The sequence below is a fragment of the Emericellopsis atlantica genome (assembly GCF_019669845.1).
Source record: "Emericellopsis atlantica unplaced genomic scaffold F5Z01scaffold_1, whole genome shotgun sequence".
Taxonomy (NCBI): domain Eukaryota; kingdom Fungi; phylum Ascomycota; class Sordariomycetes; order Hypocreales; family Bionectriaceae; genus Emericellopsis; species Emericellopsis atlantica.
Genome location: NW_025764703.1, coordinates 730270 through 750380, shown reverse-complemented (window position 1 = coordinate 750380; position 20111 = coordinate 730270). Strand labels below are relative to the sequence as shown.

At 57.0% G+C, this 20111-nt stretch overlaps 8 protein-coding genes across 8 annotated transcripts; 4 read left to right on the top strand and 4 right to left on the bottom strand.

The window, feature by feature from the left end:
- Positions 1 to 57: 57 nt before the first annotated feature.
- On the top strand, positions 58 to 1678 carry F5Z01DRAFT_678890 (fungal trichothecene efflux pump; the record flags this gene model as incomplete). The annotated part of the gene is made up of 4 exons (XM_046265478.1): positions 58 to 80; positions 137 to 434; positions 482 to 1529; positions 1581 to 1678. 4 exons carry the CDS (start codon positions 58 to 60, stop codon positions 1676 to 1678), a joined length of 1467 nt encoding a protein of 488 aa, XP_046122957.1.
- Positions 1679 to 2171: 493 nt separating this feature from the next.
- F5Z01DRAFT_21032 (uncharacterized protein) lies at positions 2172 to 3536 on the top strand. The gene is made up of 3 exons (XM_046258151.1): positions 2172 to 2414; positions 2488 to 2604; positions 2665 to 3536. The coding sequence occupies exons 2-3, from the start codon at positions 2527 to 2529 to the stop codon at positions 3289 to 3291; spliced, it is 705 nt and encodes a 234-aa protein (XP_046122956.1). The 5' UTR covers positions 2172 to 2414; positions 2488 to 2526; the 3' UTR covers positions 3292 to 3536.
- F5Z01DRAFT_22110 (uncharacterized protein) lies at positions 3325 to 4277 on the bottom strand. Its single transcript, XM_046258210.1, has 4 exons — positions 4258 to 4277; positions 3938 to 4213; positions 3608 to 3870; positions 3325 to 3533 (listed from the first exon to the last, which is right to left on the bottom strand). Exons 2-4 carry the CDS (start codon positions 4118 to 4120, stop codon positions 3359 to 3361), a joined length of 621 nt encoding a protein of 206 aa, XP_046122955.1. The 5' UTR covers positions 4121 to 4213; positions 4258 to 4277; the 3' UTR covers positions 3325 to 3358.
- Positions 4278 to 5761: 1484 nt separating this feature from the next.
- Positions 5762 to 10144, top strand: F5Z01DRAFT_614008 (putative ABC bile acid transporter; the record flags this gene model as incomplete). The annotated part of the gene is made up of 1 exon (XM_046260792.1): positions 5762 to 10144. The coding sequence occupies one exon, from the start codon at positions 5762 to 5764 to the stop codon at positions 10142 to 10144; it is 4383 nt and encodes a 1460-aa protein (XP_046122954.1).
- Positions 10145 to 10285: 141 nt separating this feature from the next.
- On the bottom strand, positions 10286 to 11113 carry F5Z01DRAFT_642081 (uncharacterized protein). The gene is made up of 2 exons (XM_046262618.1): positions 10708 to 11113; positions 10286 to 10656 (listed from the first exon to the last, which is right to left on the bottom strand). The coding sequence occupies exons 1-2, from the start codon at positions 10989 to 10991 to the stop codon at positions 10434 to 10436; spliced, it is 507 nt and encodes a 168-aa protein (XP_046122953.1). The 5' UTR covers positions 10992 to 11113; the 3' UTR covers positions 10286 to 10433.
- Positions 11114 to 12002: 889 nt separating this feature from the next.
- On the top strand, positions 12003 to 12760 carry F5Z01DRAFT_642079 (uncharacterized protein). The gene is made up of 2 exons (XM_046262617.1): positions 12003 to 12556; positions 12611 to 12760. Exon 1 carries the CDS (start codon positions 12137 to 12139, stop codon positions 12356 to 12358), a length of 222 nt encoding a protein of 73 aa, XP_046122952.1. The 5' UTR covers positions 12003 to 12136; the 3' UTR covers positions 12359 to 12556; positions 12611 to 12760.
- Positions 12517 to 14534, bottom strand: F5Z01DRAFT_614182 (amino acid permease/ SLC12A domain-containing protein; the record flags this gene model as incomplete). The annotated part of the gene is made up of 5 exons (XM_046260804.1): positions 12517 to 12556; positions 12611 to 12760; positions 12825 to 14052; positions 14147 to 14204; positions 14322 to 14534. The coding sequence occupies 5 exons, from the start codon at positions 14532 to 14534 to the stop codon at positions 12517 to 12519; spliced, it is 1689 nt and encodes a 562-aa protein (XP_046122951.1).
- A 1233-nt stretch (positions 14535 to 15767) lies between these two features.
- Positions 15768 to 19606, bottom strand: F5Z01DRAFT_669760 (uncharacterized protein; the record flags this gene model as incomplete). The annotated part of the gene is made up of 3 exons (XM_046264468.1): positions 15768 to 18627; positions 18679 to 19383; positions 19434 to 19606. The coding sequence occupies 3 exons, from the start codon at positions 19604 to 19606 to the stop codon at positions 15768 to 15770; spliced, it is 3738 nt and encodes a 1245-aa protein (XP_046122950.1).
- Between the last annotated feature and the right edge of the window lie 505 nt (positions 19607 to 20111).

The window sequence follows — 20111 nt, the reverse complement described above, 5'->3', positions numbered from 1 at the left end:
ATGGCCACTCAACTAGGCGATCCAAGCAAGCAGACGTGGTACATCCCAGTGTACACAATGACCGTCACCATGGCGTTCATGTGAGTAACCCAGCATCCCCTCGACGATATGACAGTCTAGTCTGATGCAAAAACAGGGTCTGTGGCGCCAACTCTGATCTCTTTGGCCGACGCTGGTTCATCCTCATGGGCAACGTCCTCATGTTCATCGGCTTCATCGTCGCCGGCACCGCGCGCAACAACACCTCCGTCATTGTCGGCAACGCCTTTATCGGATTTGGCGGTGGTAACGCGCAGCTGGCTGCCTTTGCGCTCCCCGAGCTGCTACCCAACAAGTGGCGCCATTCGGCCATTGTACTCGCGGACATTGGTGTCTACTTTGCCGTGCTCGTCGGTCCAGTGGCCGGCCGCTTCGCAGCCCAGCACGGTGACAACGTGTGTCTCCCGTTCTTCCTCTCTAACAGAGCTAACAACCTCAACAGTGGCGTTGGCTCTTCTACGGTCCTGCCATCGCCGTCGTCTTCTCGTTCGTGGGTCTCTTTTTCTTCTACTTCCCGCCCCGTCATCCTCGCGGTCTGCCAACCAAGCGCGCCCTGCGCGAACTCGACTATGTCGGCTCCGTGCTCTTCATCCTCGCCACGACCCTCATCCTCGTCGGCATCGTCTACACGACTACACTGCCCTCTTCGAACCCAAAGGTCATCGGCACGCTGTGCGCCGGCTTCGGGTGCCTCGTTGCCTTTGCGCTCTGGGAGACCTTTGCGCCGCTCAAGCAGCCACTCACGCCGACACGCATCTTCACCCGCGACCACGGCCGCGAGCTCACGGCGCCGTTTGTCGTGGGTTTCGTCGTCACCATGTTCTACTACTGCCTTAACGTCGTGTACCCGACCATGATTGCCGTCTTCTTCACCGACGAGAACACGTCCTTCCGCTACGCGGCCGTGCTCACGCTCCCGCAGAACTTAGGGCTGACTTTTGGCGCGGTGCTTCTCACTTGCCTCGGCTCCTGGATCGGGCACTGGCGCTGGACGCTGACGGCGAGCGTGACCATCATGGTCGTCTTTGGCGCGCTCCTCGCCCTCGCCACGCCTGACCGCTTCGGCATGGTGATTGCCTTTATTTTCCTGTCTGAGGTCGGCTTTGGCTGGGCGCAGTACTTGAGCATCGCGTACATCCAATTCGGCACCGAGCAGGTTGAGCTGGGCATATCGGGTGGCCTGGCCGGCGTCGCGCGCTTCGCAGGCGGCTCCGTCGCCATCTCCATCTACCAGACCATCCTGTCGAACGTGCAGGGCAACGCGGCGGCGCGCCTCGTCCCCAAGGCCGCCATCGCGGCAGGCCTGCCTGCGTCGTCGGCGGCCGATCTGCTGGCGGCCTTCCCGCTCGGATCGGCGGCTATTCAGCAGGTGGCCGGTATCAGTGACGAGATTGTGGCCGCGGCGTCCGAGGCGTGGAAGCAGAGCTATGTCCAGGGGTTGAGGACGACCTGCCTGTCTTCGTTGAGCTTTGGCATTGTCGGCATCATTGGTGAGTGACTCTATTGTGTTTGTGGGATGTGAAGGCTAACATGTGGTCTAGCTTGCCTCTTCTGTCAGGATATTGAGCACAAGATGAACAACAAGATTGAGATTTTCTTGGAGAACGACGAGAATGCCGACAAGAACAGGTTCCACTGATCTAGATTTGTGATTCGAGGTTACAGGTTGGGGGCATCGGTGATGGTCGTTGTCTGGACTGGAGTTACATCTTGGAGGGCAATGTTGGCTCAGAGGTGGCTGTATTAATACGCTGATACCCGTTTCTCGATAGTCGATGTGTTCATTCAAATAATATGTTTGCACAACATCCTCACTTATTCTCTTTACTTCTAATCCCACAGGTATTCGTGAGAGACTAAGTGAGATGACGATGCACAGGACACCAGATGTCATCCCCAGAGACTCGCAACAATAATCGTGTGCTGAAGCATCATCTACGTGCAAGCTCTTCCATCCTGTGCCTGACCAGTCTCTCGTTCGTCAATTGCAATCACCCAAGCCGCACGAAACGCTCTCAAATCCCCAGAGACAGCCACCACACCTCCGCCGGGTAATGTCTTCCGCCCTGCCCAAGACCCCGACGCACCCTCCATCAGAAGCAACACTTGCAAAACCCTTTGGATTTCCGGATCTGCGCCCCTCAGTGGGGAGCGGATCACAGGACGGACACTAGCGACGCTAAAGACGATCACAGGAATTGAGTCGTGTGGGGTGCTGACAGAGATTGATCCGTCGTGTGTAAGTCGCGCTGGAAAATGGGGAGCCAACACAATGGGTCATGGAAATCAAATGTCCGGGGAAGCAAGCACTCGAGGTGCTCGAGACAGCAGGAGGAGTGGTTACTCTCAAGTCAAGATGAGCAAAGGTGTACTATGTAATGTGTTCAATCGCCTGCACAATAGCTGCTCCCCAAGGTTCTTGCAGCTATGTCAACTAACGACCTCGAGCCTCTCACCTACGACATACCTCGACATTCATCATCAAAGATGGCGACCCAGCTCGCGCCGCACCAGCAATTCTACATCTTTGGCAACTGTAACATGGTGCCAGACCACTATGACGAGGCAAGCCGCAACTCATCCCCCACACATAACATCGTGCCCCGACTAATAAAGAACAACCAGTGGCAAGCAGCATACGACAAACTCGCCGAGCACGTCATGGCCAACGAGCCCGAAACGCTCACCTACTACTTCGGCCTGCCCCTGGAGTACGCCGCCAACCCCAGCGCGACGCCCTCCATGCTCGCCTTTGAAGCCTACGCCTCCCGCGCCGCCCTGTACGACGTCCACCTCCAGTCCAAGCCCATGCAGGAGGGCTTCCTCCCCGTGGCGAGCCGCACGATGAGCACGGGACTGGATCTGACACACTATGAGGCCGTCGAGGGCAGCTTTCTCGACCGGTCAGGCCACAAGACGGAGTGCGGCATCATCCACGATGTACAGATCACATGCACGGGCCCCGAGGCGAGGAAGAGTCTCGTCGGCGCGCTCACGCTGTTCTGCACACTTGTCAACGAGCGGCAGGGTCCGGCGGGCGAGGACGGCGAGGTGCTCTCGTTTCTGGGTCTCGTGTCGCTGGACAATGAGACTGGGGCGCGCATCTTTGCGCGTTATGCGTCGCGCGAGGTCTGGGAGAGGTGGCTGCGCGAGACACTCGTGACAAAATTCTGGGAAAGCGTCAAGCCATATGTCTCGAGCGTCGATGCACGACCATACGCACCCAACGGCAAGGGATGGCTGTGGAAGTGACAAGGCAGCGGGGTGGCCTCACTGTGTCGATTATAATTCAAAGTCAGCTTCTCATTAGAAGATTTACTCATCGTGAAACGCGAATGCCCATCTCCGCCAAGCGTGCCTCGGACTCGTCTCGCTCTGTCGGTCCTCTTCTCGTCCTCCTGCGTTCTTGTCGTCGCCGTCGTCGTTCTACGATTCGTCGCCGCTCGCTGGAGCAAATGCAGCCGATCCATAACACGAAGCCCAATCTCATAATCCTTCTCACTCGATTAGCAAAAACAGGGTCCGGCGTCTAAGAGAGTCCTGTCTCTCTTCAAAGGGTTAGACTCACGCAACTGCCCCAACCAGCCACTGCGCCACCATGACCACCTTCCTCTTAGTGTCCCAGTCGCTGACGCGGTCGTACGCAGGGTCCTCAGCCTCTCTCCTCTCGCGCAGATCCATAAAAAGCAGAAGCATGAGTCCACCCACGCAGACCGCCAGGCTGAGCAGGTCGTGCACCACGACGCGCGCCGCCTTGATGGGCGGGAAGTTGAGCGTGGGGTCGAGCTGCGCAATCATCTCCCAGCTGTCGTTCAGCGCCGCCACGACACACTGTAGTTCTTGGATGTTAGCAAATGCACGTCGCTTGGTTGCGGCCACCATGGGGGGGAAGACGCACGCCTATGAGGCCACCGACTGCGGAGCCAGCAGTGCTCGGCCAGCGCCAGATGTAGTATCCCATGGCCAGCAGCGCCGCGAGGTCGACGATGTAGGCGGCTGTGCGCGTGGAGGCAAGGAGCATCTCGTGTGGGCCGACATGGCGGCGATGATGGGGGTGAACGGGCGTTCGTTCTCGATCCATGCGGTACGCTTTGTGTGCAGGTGCGTTTTTGTTTCTTCCACGCAAGGGCGCCTTATCTCATGAGGCTTGGCTGCGATTGCTGCTCGTCGTCGCCTCGATACTTGGTAGGTTGGTGCCTGTCCGCCCGCAGCTGTCGCCCCGAGTTGACCTGTGCTAGTATCGAGACAGTGCGGACATGTGATGAGTGAGTGAGGGGGAGTGAGGAAGAAGCAAGTGCGAGATGCGAGTTTGGCGAGCCGGTGCGCGTGCGCCTGAGGCGGCGATTCAGTTCATGCGTGTTGGCTGCAGGGATGACTTCGGTTCCGCGGGCAGAAGGGACCGACTGGTTGGACCCCTAGAGTAAGTAGCTTTTAATAATGGTGCTTTGCTCAATCCTCTGGGGCGGCCATGACTTCATTCCATCCGTCTGGTCGTTCCAATGCGCCTTGGTGTATCCGTATGGAGTGGTGCTCGCCGCTGTAAGTCCAGTCGGTCGCTTCGACGTTGATGACCTACCTCTTTGTGCAGTCAATTGCCTTACCCTACAGTATTGAGGTCATCAAAGTCACCTGTACTGTTATGATGGGATAGCTTTAATCGCGGCATGGACTTTAAGCATTCAATAGAATCGGATTGGAAGCGATCCAATCATGGATACCTAGTTAAACTCGGCGCCTTTGAAAATGTTCTAGAAAACGACAAACACTGAATGGACTGGTCGGAATTAAACGCGGGTCTAGTGGGGTTTGACTACCCTGTAGCCACCTACATCTTGGGAGGGCTCTCAGTTATAACCAGCCTTATCCATGATGTCTAACATTAAAGAAAGGGCCTAAAAGACTCCTTTGTTTGTTGAACATGGAAGGTCCTGTTCCCCGATACCCTCTTCCCAACGTCGTCATGATGCGCTGGCACATCAATATGTTTTCCCCAACGTACGAGTTGATTCTCGGACATAGTGCACACCTACCTCGTACTTAAACTCCCCGAAATCCAATCGCGGCAAACCTTGATGAGACGTGGACATCAACAACACTCCAAATAAAGTCCAGGCCGACCCATTTCATCATCACACAATCATTAGCCGACCTCACCGCAACCCCCAGGAAACCCTCGACCTGCACGAGCCCACTCTTCACCCAACGTCCTGGCCAATCTCGAACGCCAATCGATCTCCCTACCCCAACGTTGCGTAGATGCGGAGTCGAAGCGGAGCCAAATTCGACATCGTCAAGCTTCACAATCACACGGCCTCCTCCGATCAACGTGATTCTTGTCCTCCTGCTCTCGCTTGCCTCGATTCAGAGCACTCTATTTCGGGCTCTCTCTTCCTTGGCATGAGGTTCTGCTCGTCACGGTCACTCCTCGTCATGGTGCGTCAGAGTGTGTTCGCCGGGCCTTGAACACCACTCTCCATTTTGCATACATGGGCTGCTTGTCTGCGCTGCCACATACTGAGCCCTCCCGCCCAGCAATACCTTGTTGATACCTCCGCCATTGTCCTCCCTTGGTTCGGAAAAAGGTCCCTGGTCACAAATCAGCCAAGTCCCCGACAGCATGGACTCCCTGGCAGCGCTGGCATACGCCGGCTTCAGCTCGTCGGCATTGCACCATCAAACCCACGAGCTCGGCGCCAGCATCCTCCAGCAAGAGAGGACTGATATGCATCCCTCCTCTAGGAAACCGCTCGCTCAGCCCGAAGTCCAAGTCTATATCGCGTTGGCCGCCATATCGCCCATCATTTTCTTCGTGTATCTTTCGCAAAGCATCATCGCCGCTCGCTTACCGCACTGGCTGAGACCTTTTGCTCAGGAGGAGCAGAAGCTGGTTGCCCCTAAACGTCGATGGACTTTTTGGACGCTCTGTCTGATCGGCCTGTCTGTGGCAGGACTGGTACTGTCCATCGTCGGGCTGGTACTACAGCCAACAAGCGCTGTGAACATTTTGAGCATCATTCCTTGGCTCTCCGCAACGCTGATCACCCTTTTTCAGAGGCCGACCTCGACGCCTCGTTTACTCTTGTTCCAGTACTTCTTGCTGGCTCTGGCAGGGCTAGCCACATACTCCGTTCGTTTTCTCGCACATTCGTTACGCCACATGACGCCTCTCGAGATCTCGCAGATCGGCATCTGCGGCCTCGCCATCATCGCCATTGGCAACATGCCAATCCGCAGCCCGGCCGCCGACTCATCAGAAATCGGACATGGGCGAAAGGAACCCACCGTTCACCTCCGCAGTCCCGAGGACAATCTCACACTCTTCCAGTTCTGGACGATGAGCTGGGTCGCGTCCATGATCAAGATGAGCCGCGTACGCGATCTGGGCGTGGAAGATGTGTGGCAGCTCCCGTACGACTACCAGCATTCTCGCCTGTACCTCGCTTTTCGAGACCTGCAAGGCAAGTTCTTCAACCGGCTGGCCGAAGCCAATGGTCTCGATCTGGCCATCTCGGCCGTACTGGCTGTACTCGAGAAGGTATCAGAGGTGTCCAACATCCGGCTCACAAGCAGACTGTATGCGGCATTGGACGCTAGCGACATTGATGAGGCCATATTCTGGTGTCTTGTCATGCTGTGCCTGGATGGCTTCCGACAGATCGCCAAGACCACGTCTGACTGGTACAGTCGCAAGGCGTACGAAAGGTCGCGTGGCGAGACCTTTATCGCGCTGTTCAGCAAGCTGATCACCCGCCTCACATCGGCTTCTGACAAGACAGAGCAAGCAGACGATGACGAAATGGACGCTACCGGCGAAGACCTTGATGATCACGACAATGACACCCGCCTGAACAGACTCTTTGTCCGTTGCTGTGGGCGTCGCAAGTACCAAACGGTCAACCCAGGGCCCGCGCAGCCCAAACCACCTCAGTCAGCGTCCAATGCCAAAGTGGTCAATCTGGTCAGGGGCGACACATACGAGATCTCCCAGCGTTTCTGGGACTTTCGCCGCCTGGTGTCCCAGCCTGTCAAGGTCGTCTTCACCATGTATTATCTCGTCGACATAATGGGCTGGCCCTCGTCTGTCGGGTTTGGTCTGATGTTCTTCTTCATGGGCATCAACTCCATTCTTGTCAAGAAGTGGATTGGCATGGAGCGCGAACGAAATGCTCTGTCGGACAAGCGCGGCCAGGCTATCCATCATTTTGTGGACGCTAGTCGCCCACTCAAGCTCAATGGATGGACTCTATCGTGGAGTGCTCGGATCCTGAAGGTGCGCGCCGCCGAAATGCGCAAGCGCCTTCACATCCAATACATCGGGGCAGCGATATCGACCCTCAACGTCATGGGGGGCGCCTCGTACCCCTTGGCTAGCATTTGCTTGTACACCATGGTTCTTGGCAACGGTCTGCCCAATGCTGTCATCTGGCCTTCGCTGCAGCTGTTCGCTCAACTTGAAGCGAGCGTCAAGGAGGCCTTTGACCTCATCTCGGCGTACTGGAGACTTGTCGTTCCCCTTGAACGTGTCCACCAGTATCTCGATGAGCCAGATCGCGATGTAGACGAGTTTCTGGGACAGCAAGGTGAGAGCCTGACCTTTGAGAACGCCTCATTTGCTTGGCCAGGATCGGGCAAGGCGGTGCTGCACGACATCAACTTGTCTTTTCCCACTGGCCTCACTGTGATCCGCGGACCTGTGGGCGCGGGCAAGTCAAGTCTGTTGCTGGCGGCACTCAACGAGATGGAGATGAAAGGAGGACACCTCCACCGTCCCGACGAACCTATAGCATACGCTCAGCAGCTTCCATGGCTGCAGACCAAGACGATCCGCGAGAACATTGTCTTTCACGGGCGCTTCGACGCGAGTCGTTACAATGCTGTCATCCGCGCCTGCGCATTGGACCAAGATCTGAACGATCTGCCAGGCGCAGATGGTATGAAACTCGAAGAGGGTGGCGCTGGTCTGTCCGGTGGCCAGAAAGCACGTGTGGCCTTGGCAAGAGCCATGTACAGCGACGCCCGTATCATGCTTCTCGACGATCCGCTGTCCGCTCTTGACCACGACACGGCCACGAACATTGTTAAAAGGTTCATCAAAGGGCCCCTCGGAAAGGGCCGAACCATCGTCATGGTCACACATCGCGATGATTTGGTTCTGCGGATTGCTGATCAGGTCATCGACATTGAGGAGGGACGCGCCAAGATCGTCTCCGCCGAGCAGATTGAAGAAGAGCTATTGCATCCCATCCACAAGGAAGTGGAAGAGTCCAAGACACTGTACGTACAACGAGCTGGTGTCGACGAAGATTTTGCCGAAGTCAAGGAGGAGCTTCAGGACAACGTGGCCACTGGCAGCGTCCCGCTGTCGCTTTATGCGGATTACATGCGCGCTGGCGGATGGTACTTGTGGGTGATCCTTGCCCTCTTCTATGGCTTGTCCCGATACTTCGACATCTCTAGGGCGAGGTTGCTGGAAGCGTGGGGCAACGCCACGCGCTCTGACATAGAGGTCGTCGGTAGGGGGTATCTGGATCTTCCAGACCCGCACACGCACTCTGGAGCGTGGTTGCTTGTCCTCGGCGGCATCTCTCTTGGCCAGGTCGTCTGCTATGCCGTGGCGCAGATCTTGCTAGCCAGGATCTGCATCAGAGCGGCGCAGGGTCTGTTCAAAGGAGCCATTGACAGGATTTGTCGAGCAACGTTTCGGTATCACGATGTCACTCCCACAGGCCAACTGAGAAATCGACTGACATCGGACATGGGCATGGTGGACGGTGGCATCATCCAGCCCTTGGAGGGCTTTGTCTTTCAGTTCATCGCGCTGTGCCTCAGCCTGATTGCCATCATGTCGCACCAGCCAGCTCTTCTCGTCATTCTCCTTGCCGTGGCCGTGCTTTTCATGTACTTCTTCCGATTGTACGTGCCGATCTCGCGGTGCTTGCGACGCATGGAAATGGCCTGCCTGACGCCCATCATCTCCAACATTGGTATCATGCAACACGGCCTGGTGACGATTCGCGCCTTTCGCTTGGAGCATCGCTTCCAGGACAAGCACCTGGAGGCCGTGGATGAATTCCAGAAACAGGACCACTTCTTCTGGAGTATGGCCTTTTGGCTCGACTTTCGCCTCAGCATCTCGTCGGCCACCACACGCACAGCGCTCATTCTGTTCATGATCTGGTATGGCACGCCAGCCAGCGCGGTTGGCTTTGTCCTGACGCAAACGAACGTGGCCATGGCAGCTGTGCAACAGCTTTGTGAGAAGTTTGCGCAGCTCCAGCTGGATGCCGTGTCCCTGGAGCGCGTCAACATGCTCAACAAGATTCCGCAAGAACCACGAGGCTCGGAGAGACCACCCCAAGACTGGCCCAGGCCGAAGGACGGGATCAGATTCGAGAAGATGTCGTTCCAGTACGACGAGGGCCTGCCCACCGTGCTCGACGAGGTGACCTTTGAGATTCCAGGGGGGTCGACGTGCGCCGTACTCGGGCGTACTGGGTCGGGCAAGTCGACGATTGCCAACGCGCTACTCGTCACGCAGGCCGCTTCGCAGGGCAGGGTGATGATTGGAGGCGTCGATCTTGCACAGGTTGACCGTTTAGCGCTCCGCAGCCAGGTAACATATGTGCAGCAGGACCCCATCCTGTTCCCCGGAAGCCTGCGCGCCAATCTGGATCCGGAGGGGAAGTACTCGGATGCCGAATGTCAGAACGCGCTCAATCTCGTCCTGGGCCCCGGCTGGAGCATCGACATGGAGATCGACGCCAATGGTAACAACTTAAGCCAAGGTCAACGGCAACTGATCAGCATTGGGCGGGCTGTGCTCAGACGCAGCGGGCTTGTCATCTTGGACGAGGCAACGGCTTCCATCGACCGACCCACCGCTGCGCGGGTGCAGCGCATCCTCCGAGAGGAACTGACGGAGAGCACGGTGATTACGATTGCCCATCGCCTCGAGGCTGTTGCGGATGCCAACTGGTGCCTGCGGTTGGATAAAGGCAAGGTCGTCGAATGCGGGCCAGCGAATGGCTCGGATATCTCTGCTGGATCAAGTGCTGATTCAGGGTCGGCGAGTAGCTCGACGCCTCGGGGGGATACCGAGCTGTGATAGCGAGGTCTTCGAATGGGTGGTGGCGTTGAGGTGGAGGAGCATGATATTGTGGGAGAGCATCGATCGATTCAGAGTGGTGGAAGCCAGATTGTGAGGGGGTACTGGGTTTCGGGTTACACAGCATGAGGGTTCACATGAGCTTGTGATACAATATCTCATAAATGAAAGAGCGCAACATTGTCTACTGCTGTTGTGTATCGCCTTGAATTTGACACTCCAGGCTGATCAGAGGCAATAAACATGGCAAACACATGATCTACCCGGCGAAACTGCCGTAACAATAGGTCTACTCGAGGTCAACATCGCTGGGCTCAGCTTCACGCTTCTTCAACTCGCTGCCCTCGGCGGAGTCCTTGCTCTCCACGTCCACCTGGTCCTCCCACCGGATCTCGCTGTCCGACGGCGTCCAAGGCTTCTCCATCCCAGGGCGAACCCATTGGCGATAGTCGGCCGGCTCAATCAGAGCCTTGAAGGCACTACCCTCCCAGCTGAGCACCGAGGGGAAGTTTCTACAATCCTCAGTCAGCACATGGCAGCAGAGCGAGCACGGCCACACTCACTGCTCGCCTGGCTTCTTGCAGTACGCCGTGCGGTCCTCGTAGTCCTCGAGGCATTCGCGGATGGACCCGACCTTGCCGGGCCCGTTGAGGCAGCTCCAGCCGTAGCCGGCACGGCACTTGCCGCGACGGCACGAGTTGGAGTAGGGGAAGACGAGGGAGCAGCAGCTCGTGGTGTAGCCTTCGGGACAGAGGGGGTAGGCTGCTGAAGCGGCGACGTCGGGGGGCATGAAGGAGACGACGCCTGTCGCGGCCATGAGGGTGACGAGGGTGCTTGTGATCTGCATTATGGCGGCTTTGATGTCTGCGTACGAGCGAGAGGGGATAGAGAAGGTTGGAGGATGTGATGCTGACGGGAGGTAAGCAGGTTCATGGTCATCTCTTATCGATACGGGCAGGCAGCAGCGGCAGTGCACGCTGTCCTCACTCCGAACATCTTTCTTCACACACCGCCATGTCAGCCAGACAAGACAGTACATATGCGGGCTCGACGAGGGCGAGACTGCATTGTGAGTGGCTGTGAAGCCTGTGATATGCCTTTTATAGTGGCCCCTCCAGTCTGCATCGAGGTGGAAAACACCAACTGCTATTCCCAGAGGTTTTGGTAAGGAGCCCAGCGGCCAGGATGGATTGTTGGAAACAAACATCATGGGCGAGCCTGGATGATTCTCTATTTCTGCTGACCGTACCAAGCATCGTCTCGTTCAGTTGCGCTGCTCTTCCATCTAGACGATCGAGTACCCGTGATGATTCCGCGACATCATGAAGGGGGCTCTATAACGTGAGCATCTATCAAATGGTTAATCGACCCCTGCACCACTCGTGCGCCACCTGTGTTAGCTATAAACTTGGCCAAGGCACCATGTGTAGATCGGGTTGGTTAGGTCCATGTTATCTGCTCTTTCAACCGGCATCCACTGAGCGTTGGCCTGTCCTATGAGCACATGGCATCTCGAGAGCTTGCAATGCGCGTCATCCAAGCCATTGCCCAATGCGATCAGTTTCGTTTCCACGTTGCCGGGGAGGTCTTGCTATGTTACATCTGGGCATATCGTATCCAAGCATGCATGTTCATGTTGGTTAGGTTCTGCGGGAATCAAGGCGAACGCAGGCACAGCGCCAAAGCACATGAACGTGACAAAACATAACATTGACCGGAAACTCCTATAACACTGAACACCGCTGTAGTTAGATTAGATCAGTTCCGGTGCGTTAGGAAAGAGAACGGAACTTGACGCTTGGTCGGGCCTTTCGATCAAAGTTCCACGGTGTTCTCAGCTGTCTGTCACAACCTAACCATCTCACGTCTTCTCGCAGGTATATATATATATATATATCTATATCACAATATTGGTGGTACTACTTCCCGGTCTTCATTCCAAATCCTGCACCAGCAATCTCATAGCCCATTCACAACCCACAGTCCAGCAGCATGTGTCAGCCCGTGGCCTACACGTACCCCCAGTGCGGCCACCTCGTCGCCTCACGCGACACATATGACCTCAAGCGCTGCATGCGTGCGCTGTCCACGAACATGGACTGCTGGATCAAGCCAGAGGACGCAAAGGCGCAGGTGGTGCGTCGCACGTGGCCTGGCCTGGCGCTGGGCCCATGCAGCTCGTGTGCCAGGATTGCCGAGACGAAGCAGGCCTAGACGGCCAGCATCGGCAAAACTGACAATTGAATCGTTTGCTAACAAGGGGTGATCTGGACCGTGGGGACTAAGGTATCGGTAAGATAGAAGCAGATATATGAAGCAAGCTGGACTTACTAATAGATCGTTTGTGTACTTTCCCCCTCCTGTATCATTCTTTAACCAAAGACCTTGTCCAAGATGCGGGTCGCAGGGTTTCTTAATATCATTAGCAATTGACTCTTCGCCGTCGACTCTTCCATGAAGACTTACGCGGCAGGTTCCGGCACAAAGTTCTGCTCATACTCCGCGATGGCATCCAGATCCCTCACGAGATCCACCTCGTGCGGCTTGAACAGCTTCGTCTTGTGATAAAACTTCCAGCCGAGGTAGAAGATGGGAAAGGCGAACACGCTCGTGTACCTAAAAGACAAGACAGTTAGTCACCCCCCCTTTTCCTATTGCAATGAACAGAACAAGCACGCACGAGAACAAAAAGTCGGGAACGCTCCACATGCCCTCCAGCGGCAGGAAAACCGTGTAGCCTCCCACAAAGATCATTGTAAACGTTCCAATGAAGCCGTACCAAGCCGCATACGGCATAAACCACGCCTTGTAGGGCAGCGTGTCGCGACTGACCCCCTGCGCCTTGAGCGCCCGGTGGAAGCACATGTAGGCCACGCACGTCACGGCGAAATTGATCAGCTGCGAGGCCGTGACCAGGGACACCAGCCAGTTGAGGACGACGGCCGAGCTCTCGGAGAGCTGCAAAAAGGACAGCAGCCCGATGCCGAGCACAAAGAGGACGCAGTAGATGGGCAGACCCTGGCGTGTGCAGATGGTCAGGAAGCGCGGCGCCTTGCCCTCGAGCGCCAGACCGTACAGCGAGCGCGAGGCGCAGTAGACGTACGAGTTGCCGGCCGAAAAGGCCGATGTCAGGATGAGGGCGTTGACAATGTGGGGGAAGACGCCGATGCCCAGACGACGCATGGCCACGACGTAGGGCGAGGCGGCGGCGCCTGGCTTGCCCTCGCCCAGCGCGCCCTCGAGTTCCTCCGAGTCGTGCGGCACGAGGATGCCGACGCAGAGCGCACCGAGGACGAAGAAGATGGTGAGGCGGTAGAAGACAGCGTTGTAAGCGCGCGGGAGGACCTGGCGGGGGTTCTCGGCTTCACCAGCAGCCATGGAGACGTAGTCGGGCCCGGCAATGGTGAAGGAGGCTTGGATGAGACACTGCAGGAAGCCCAGCCACTTCCCCAGGGCGCCCGTGTAGTAGAGTTCCGCAAAGGCACCGGGCGAGTACCAGTAGCGGAAGCCGAAGCGGTCGCCCTTTGGATTGCCGCCGAGCATGACGACAAAGGTGAAGAGGATGAGGGCGATGATGAGCAGGACCTTGCCAATGGCGGCCCAGAACTCGGTCTCGCCGTAGTACTTGACGGCCAGCACGTTGATGAGCAGGTAGAGAACGGAGACGATGACGATGACGGCGGCGACGGGGATGGCGTCGGTCCAGTACTGCAGGATGAGGTTGCAGGCCACAATCTCAAAGGGCACGAGGGCGGCCTCGAAGATGAAAAAGTTCCAGCCCGCCGCGAAGCCGAACGCCTCGTCGACGTAGCGGCCGGCGAAGCGGATAAACGGCGAGGAGATTGGCAGGTACGTCACCATTTCAGCCATGCACATGGTCACGGCGAGCACAAAGGAGCACCAGAAGGCTGGGGGGGTCCGGTCAGTAAGGAGGACTACATATCGTCTACACCAGAGCAGAGCAGAGTGGTCTCACCTGCTCATCCGCCCACCGAGACTTACAGAAAGCGATCAGCAGCGAGCCTGGTCCACCGTTAAGGAGACCTTGGCCGATTTGAACCTGTATACACAAAAGATGGCCATGAGCGTACTGTACGATGAGGTCTCAGGGGTGGGGGGTCTCTTTGCGCAGCGCAGGAGTGTGAGGCCTGGCCTGGAGATGGATGATGTTACGCACAAATAGTGCGGTGCCAATGGTGCCGCCGATACCGATGAGCTGGATATGCCGCGCCTTGAGCATACGGTGTGTGCCATCACGCTTGGAGACGCTCGGGAGGCCGTCGCCAGAGCCAGAGAGGGAGAGGCGTGGGGGCAGATCCGCCACGCCAGGCGTCTTCTCCTTGTCCGAGCCATACGTGGGCGTCGGATGGGCGTGTAGCGGTGTCGCCATGATGCTGGCTTCTTAGGCTTCGTCAATCACTTGTCGAGGTAAGATTTGCTTTTCGGTAGTTGGTGCGGCGCTGTGTTTTCGCAAAGAAGGCGAGAGCACTCGAGAGCGGCTTCCATGCGTCCTGGTTGCTGTTGAGAGAGAACGGGGACACAATCGCCCAGAATTTTTCTCCGTAGTTGACCGAGGAATCTGAGAAGCACCAGCAGCCGGGGCAAAGGAAATCGCATGTGAGTGCGAGGACCCTTTTTATCTTGATTAGGGTCCCGACTCCCGTGGGATCGATCCCACTTGTACGGAGTATGTGGAGATGGATCGCGCCGATGGAACTTCCCCCAATTCCGTTCAATAAGCGACACTGTCGGCCTTGGCGGCTCCCATAAACTTGGTCTTGCGGTAGGGATCATCGCCGCGCGATGAGGGATAAACAGCTGCCGAATCCCTCGCTCGTGACCTTGCTCGTCTGCAGGCAGCAGTGTCCCAGGGAACGTGCGTGACTATGGCCTTTGAGATCTTCCTTCCCCTCACTTTTCGTGGTATTCGACGGCCGTGAGCCTGATCTGAAGCCAAGAGCTGGTATTGCCTCTCATGAACCGTCGCCCTTGTCAGCGATAAACCGAGCGATGGCCCGCCGGATGGATGAGGCACGCGACTGGGGCGAGGTGAGAACGAGGCTAGGAACTCGCTGGCTGCCCTGGCCAGTGCCGAATATTGGTGGCAACATGCATGTCGGTCCTCCGCCCCTTCACCTGTAATCCTGTGAGCCTCGCAAGATGGCGCCCGATTACTTGACGAGGCCCTCATAGTGATGATCATGGACAGGCAACACACTGGCTGGCTGCAGGAGAGCCCTTGGAAACCCATGCGACGAGGACAGTAGTAGAGCATCAAGAACATTCGATTGCAAAGACTCGGGAAATCAAAACAACTGCCGTAGCACACGCTCGTGACCATAAAGACGCACCTTTCCTTCTTCCATCGGCACCTTTTTTACCACCACCACCACCACTACCACCACGTACGGGAGAGCACTGACCACTTCCGCTATCTATAACGCACCGCTCTTGTTGCTGCTGTCATGGAATCAATCTGCCGTGCTTCGATAAAAAAAAGGAAATGTACATTACTTCGTAAAATTCATCCACCACTTGTGCAAACATGATCTGGCTTTGGGGGGGGGGGGGGTATCGTCCAAAAAATGGATGGCGCGCGCTTCGCTTCTCAACGTCTGCGTGCTCACAGCTCGTCCCTGGCGTTCTGGACAGTCTCCTTGACGGCCTCGGCAGCCTGGTTGACGGCGCTGTTCACCTTGCCACCCACCGAGGAAGCGGCCTCGCTTGCCTCGCTGGCATAGCTACCAATGTTGGACGCCGCCGTGGCGTAGACGGCATTCAGACGGGAGAGCACGCTCTCGGTGAACGAAGGCTCCTTGCCACTCACCAGCTCTGACACGAGATTGTTGACAGCCGAGAACTGCTTGGCAGCCTCGCTTTGTGCAGCAGCGGCATTGTCGCCAGCAGCGTCGGTCGCCGCCGAGGCCTGGTCCACGACAGCTTCGGTGGCAGCGGAAGCAGCAGAGCTGGCGTCGTTGAAAAGGTTGTCGTACCAGCCCAGCTGCTTCTGCTCGCCATAGATCTGTCCGTTGAGCTGCCCGACAACATTGTCCCACGTGTCGGCAAGGGCAGCCCCGGTCAAGTACATCTGCTCGGTAGCCGCATCAATGGCCGAGTAGATGCCCTGATCAACTGCCTGGATAGCGGAGGCCACATTCTCCGTGGCATCCGAGTACACAGACTCGGCAGCCTTCTCCGCCGCATGCAGAGCAGAGGAGGCGGACTCGCGGGCGACCGAAGCAATGGAGGAAGCTGTACCAGCAAAGTCCGTAGGGGTTGGCGTCGCCGTCAGCGAGGACATGGCCGAGGAAGCAGCCGCGATGAAGTTCGAGTAGCGTTCCTGCGCCATTCCCAACCCGGCATAGTAGTTCTTCTTGGCCTCGTCCAGATACTTCTCGGGCACCGAGGACGGGGTAGGCTTAGACAGACCAAGCGCAATGACTGCACTCTGGTACTGCAGCTCAGCCCATAGACGCCCCTCCTGAAGGCGTTGAGAGGCAATAGACTCCACCTTGGACCAGTCAACGTAGGCTGTCGGGACGGGAGGAGCCGTGGTGGTAGGCTTCACTCCAGAGATGACATCGTTCCATCGAGAGGAAGCTGCTGCTACGGCACCGTCATAGCCAGCAGACAAGGAGGAGAGGAGCTCCTCGTGGACAGGCTTGGGGGTGCCGTAGATTTGCGCCGACACGACCGAGGCGGCGCTCGCGTACTGTTCCTTGGCAGCAGCCACAGCATCGCTGTACGCAGCCTCGGCCGAAGCCCTGCCGCGCGACACAATGTCGGTAGCGTCCGATTCATCGTAGTCGTCGAGGATGGGCTTGCGGTCCGAAACAGCTTGAGCGGCCGCGCCCAGGAACGCAGGCTTGACTGATGCCGTATGGTCCGCAATGGGCGTGTCATCCTTTTCCGTGGACGGGTCCTCTTCAATTTCGATGTCTGCCACAACGCTGCCAGCATGGTCCACGATAGATTCAGCGTCACCGACAAGGGCATCGGACGCCTCCGACGCGAAAGAGGTTTCGGGCTTGTCCTCGCTCTCTGCGAAGCTAGACACCGAGGAAGCGGCATCGTCCGTGAAGCTCGACATCGACTCTGATACGACAGAGGCAGTATCTTCAGCTGCGCTGCTGACATCCTCAGCAGCACCGTTAAAGTTGTCTCCAGCCATGGACGCGGACGCGGAAGCTTCGCTCAGAGCCTCCTCGACCTTGCTGGAAGCAGTTGCCGAGGTCTCGGACAGTTCATCTCCAGCCTCGTCGGTGGCTTTCTCTGCCTCAACAAGGATGCTCGAGGCGCTCTGGGAGGCAGCCGTGCTCTGATCATCGACCTTGTCACTAGCAGCACTGACGGTTTCGGTAACAGAAGAAACGACATCATCGGCCACACTAGACGCAGCAGAGGAAGCGGCGGCCACGTTCTCGGAGACAACAGAGGATGCATCCTCGAACTTGTCGGCAAAGCTCGACTTGGCGTTTGCGGCGCCTTCAGAAGCTAGTGCCTCAGCCTCAGCTGCCTTGCTGGACATCGCCGCCTTGGCTTCGGCCACCTTCTGAGATGCTGCTGCCGCCGCGGAAGACGCCTGCTCGGCGGCATCGGCAGCCAGTCGCATGGCTTCAGACTCGTAGTTATCAGTGGCGTCCTTGGCGACGATCTTGTAGTGGGCCACTTCCTTGAGCCTCCCGAGCTCCTTGGCGGCAGCCGCGGCCATTTCCATCGATTCGTCCTCAATTTGAGCGGAAGCCTCCTGAGCTGTCAAGAGGCTGGGGTGGCTGACGATCAGTTGCTTCAGCTGTTCAGTCCACTCACGCAATGTGCTCTTCAGCTCGTGATACTTCTCCCAATCCTTGTAGGTCACACCATCTGCCCAGGCCCACTTCATGCCGATCTTCTGTAGGGCAAGGTTTCTAGTTTCGTCCAGGATCTGAAAGTGAACGTCGGCTGCCCTCACGACGGTATCGTGAAGTTCCGCATCGTAGGACTGACGCCAGTCGCGGACAGCTTTTGCCTGCTCCTTGATCGCGACACCAGCAGCCCGAACCGCTTGAACAGCCTGGCTCTCGGCGTCTTCTGGGGAGTTGGACGCGCTTGACACGATGCTTGAAATCGTCTCCTTGAGCTTGTCTGTTTGTGTGCGAATGGTGTTTTCGAGTACATTCATGAGCTCTTTGCCCTTGACTTGAGCATGCTCGTCAATCATACGCTTCGCGATGCCGTCGATGCGGTCCTCCATATCGTTGGCGCCCTCATCAGCTTGCTCGGCGAACTTGGTCTGCCAGAGCTCGAGGTCCTCAGCCACCATCTCTCGCACTTTCTTGCGCTTGTCTGATTCGTTCCCGGTAGCTGGGGGGGCTTCGACAGGGTTGGAAATGAATTCGGCCTCGTCAGCCACAGCAGAGTGGGTTGCCTCGGCGACGCTGGATGATGAAGATGCGCTGGCCTGAGTCGGCTTGCTGAAGGACGATTCCGTCAAAACATTTTCACTTTTGGCAGACGTCAGTAAACTTGACCATACAGACGTTCACAGCACCTACGCTTCTTGCAACTTCGGCGTCGACTTGGCCTTGACCTTGGTCTTATACCGGCCAAGACGCTCGCCAATGCGGATGAGTTGAGGCTCGACGTTCTGGAGATAGATTAGGCGGATATGGGGCCAAACAGCACTGTCGAGAAAGGCGCGCGACTTGTTCCAGGTCCACCACGCTGCAGGCAGTGCAGTGGTTTTTGTGAAGTCAGACGTAGTATCATATGCTTGAACCGCGTAGGGCTGGGCAAATTGATAGCTAGGAACGACGTACTCGTAGTACGCCTGCCACACGTTTGTGCGAGCAATCTCCAAGTACGGACCCAACTGTTGGTTGAAGCTTTGTACATGGGGCGCCAGAGTCTTGTCGTAGTTTTCTTGTACAAGAGCATTGGTTCGCGCCAGCTGAGGCTGGCCATACTTCTCCCATTGGGCATAGCTTTGATCGCGAGCCTTCGTAGCCCAGGGGCCCCCGTAATGGACAGCGTACGATCGAACAGGGCTCAGGAGTTTGCCATTCACTGTGTCGTAGTAAGGCTGAGCAAGCTCGACATACGGGGCTGCGTATTGCTCGTAGTACGGCTGGACGTGGGGTGCGATGGCGGTTTTGGCCCTAAAGTAGTAATCGCAGACCGCTGGAGAAGACTCGTCGCAAGCTTCGAGCGTTGAAGGGCAGCGGAACAGGACGGTGGCGATGGTATACCAGATAAGCAGCCTGTACGATGGTCAGCAACGTTTCCAAGCAGTCATTTGCAGTGCATTTACCGGGACGCCGCGCCCACGATCCATTTCGTAAATCCGTTTTTCCTCTTGGTCGACTTGACTCTCTTTGTCGGCCCTGCACCTTTTGCATTCACGCCTTTGGCATGGCCATTCGTGTAACCATTAGCGTGGCCGTTGCTCGTCTGTAGCGGCCCATTTGGCTCGCTCACGGCCATTGTGGGAATCGTCTCGGAGCGTGCTAAATTCGACCAGGCTCAATCGCGTCAAAAGGATGGTTCTGTAGAGTAGTGGTGAGGGTTGGGAAAGGCTCTGCGACGCTGACAATCTCAGACGCGGACAGGGTCGCGTTCACAAGCTTCGGACTTCGAATCGTGCAGCTGATTGTTGCAAAGATGCGACAGCTAGCGTGGAGCAGGGGTTCGTCGAGGGCCTCGGGTGCCAAGCATGGAAGAAAGGACGGCGTGGAAGCTTGGTTCGAGAGTTGAGGGACGGAGACGATGGAAGAAAAATATCAAAGGATGTATGCCGATGATGAGAAAATCGGTCAATCTTGATGGACCCTGGTCAGTAATTGCCTGCGTTGAGTCCGGATTCAGGTTTGGCTGTTATCGCAGCAGGTGCGAGCGATTGTCGCTCCTGCTGCCTCCACAATGTCATCATGGCGCCAAAACGTCATAATTATAAGCCAGTTTCAGCGGGTGCAGCAGTGCAGCACTTTCG

What these genes read in the sequence shown, in the direction of transcription:
- F5Z01DRAFT_21032 (XM_046258151.1), top strand. Translation starts at nt 2,527, where the DNA reads ATGGCGACCCAGCTCGCGCCGCACCAGCAATTCTACATCTTTGGCAAC. An exon ending in TGCCAGACCACTATGACGAG is followed by an intron (nt 2,605 to 2,664) that starts GCAAGCCGCAAC and finishes AAGAACAACCAG; the next exon opens with TGGCAAGCAGCATACGACAA.
- F5Z01DRAFT_22110 (XM_046258210.1), bottom strand. Translation starts at nt 4,120, where the DNA reads ATGGATCGAGAACGAACGCCCGTTCACCCCCATCATCGCCGCCATGTC. An exon ending in CAGTCGGTGGCCTCATAGGC is followed by an intron (nt 3,871 to 3,937) that starts GTGCGTCTTCCC and finishes CAAGAACTACAG; the next exon opens with TGTGTCGTGGCGGCGCTGAA. An exon ending in TGGCTGGTTGGGGCAGTTGC is followed by an intron (nt 3,534 to 3,607) that starts GTGAGTCTAACC and finishes TCGAGTGAGAAG; the next exon opens with GATTATGAGATTGGGCTTCG.
- F5Z01DRAFT_642081 (XM_046262618.1), bottom strand. Translation starts at nt 10,991, where the DNA reads ATGCAGATCACAAGCACCCTCGTCACCCTCATGGCCGCGACAGGCGTC. An exon ending in TGCAAGAAGCCAGGCGAGCA is followed by an intron (nt 10,657 to 10,707) that starts GTGAGTGTGGCC and finishes TGAGGATTGTAG; the next exon opens with AAACTTCCCCTCGGTGCTCA.
- F5Z01DRAFT_642079 (XM_046262617.1), top strand. Translation starts at nt 12,137, where the DNA reads ATGTGTCAGCCCGTGGCCTACACGTACCCCCAGTGCGGCCACCTCGTC.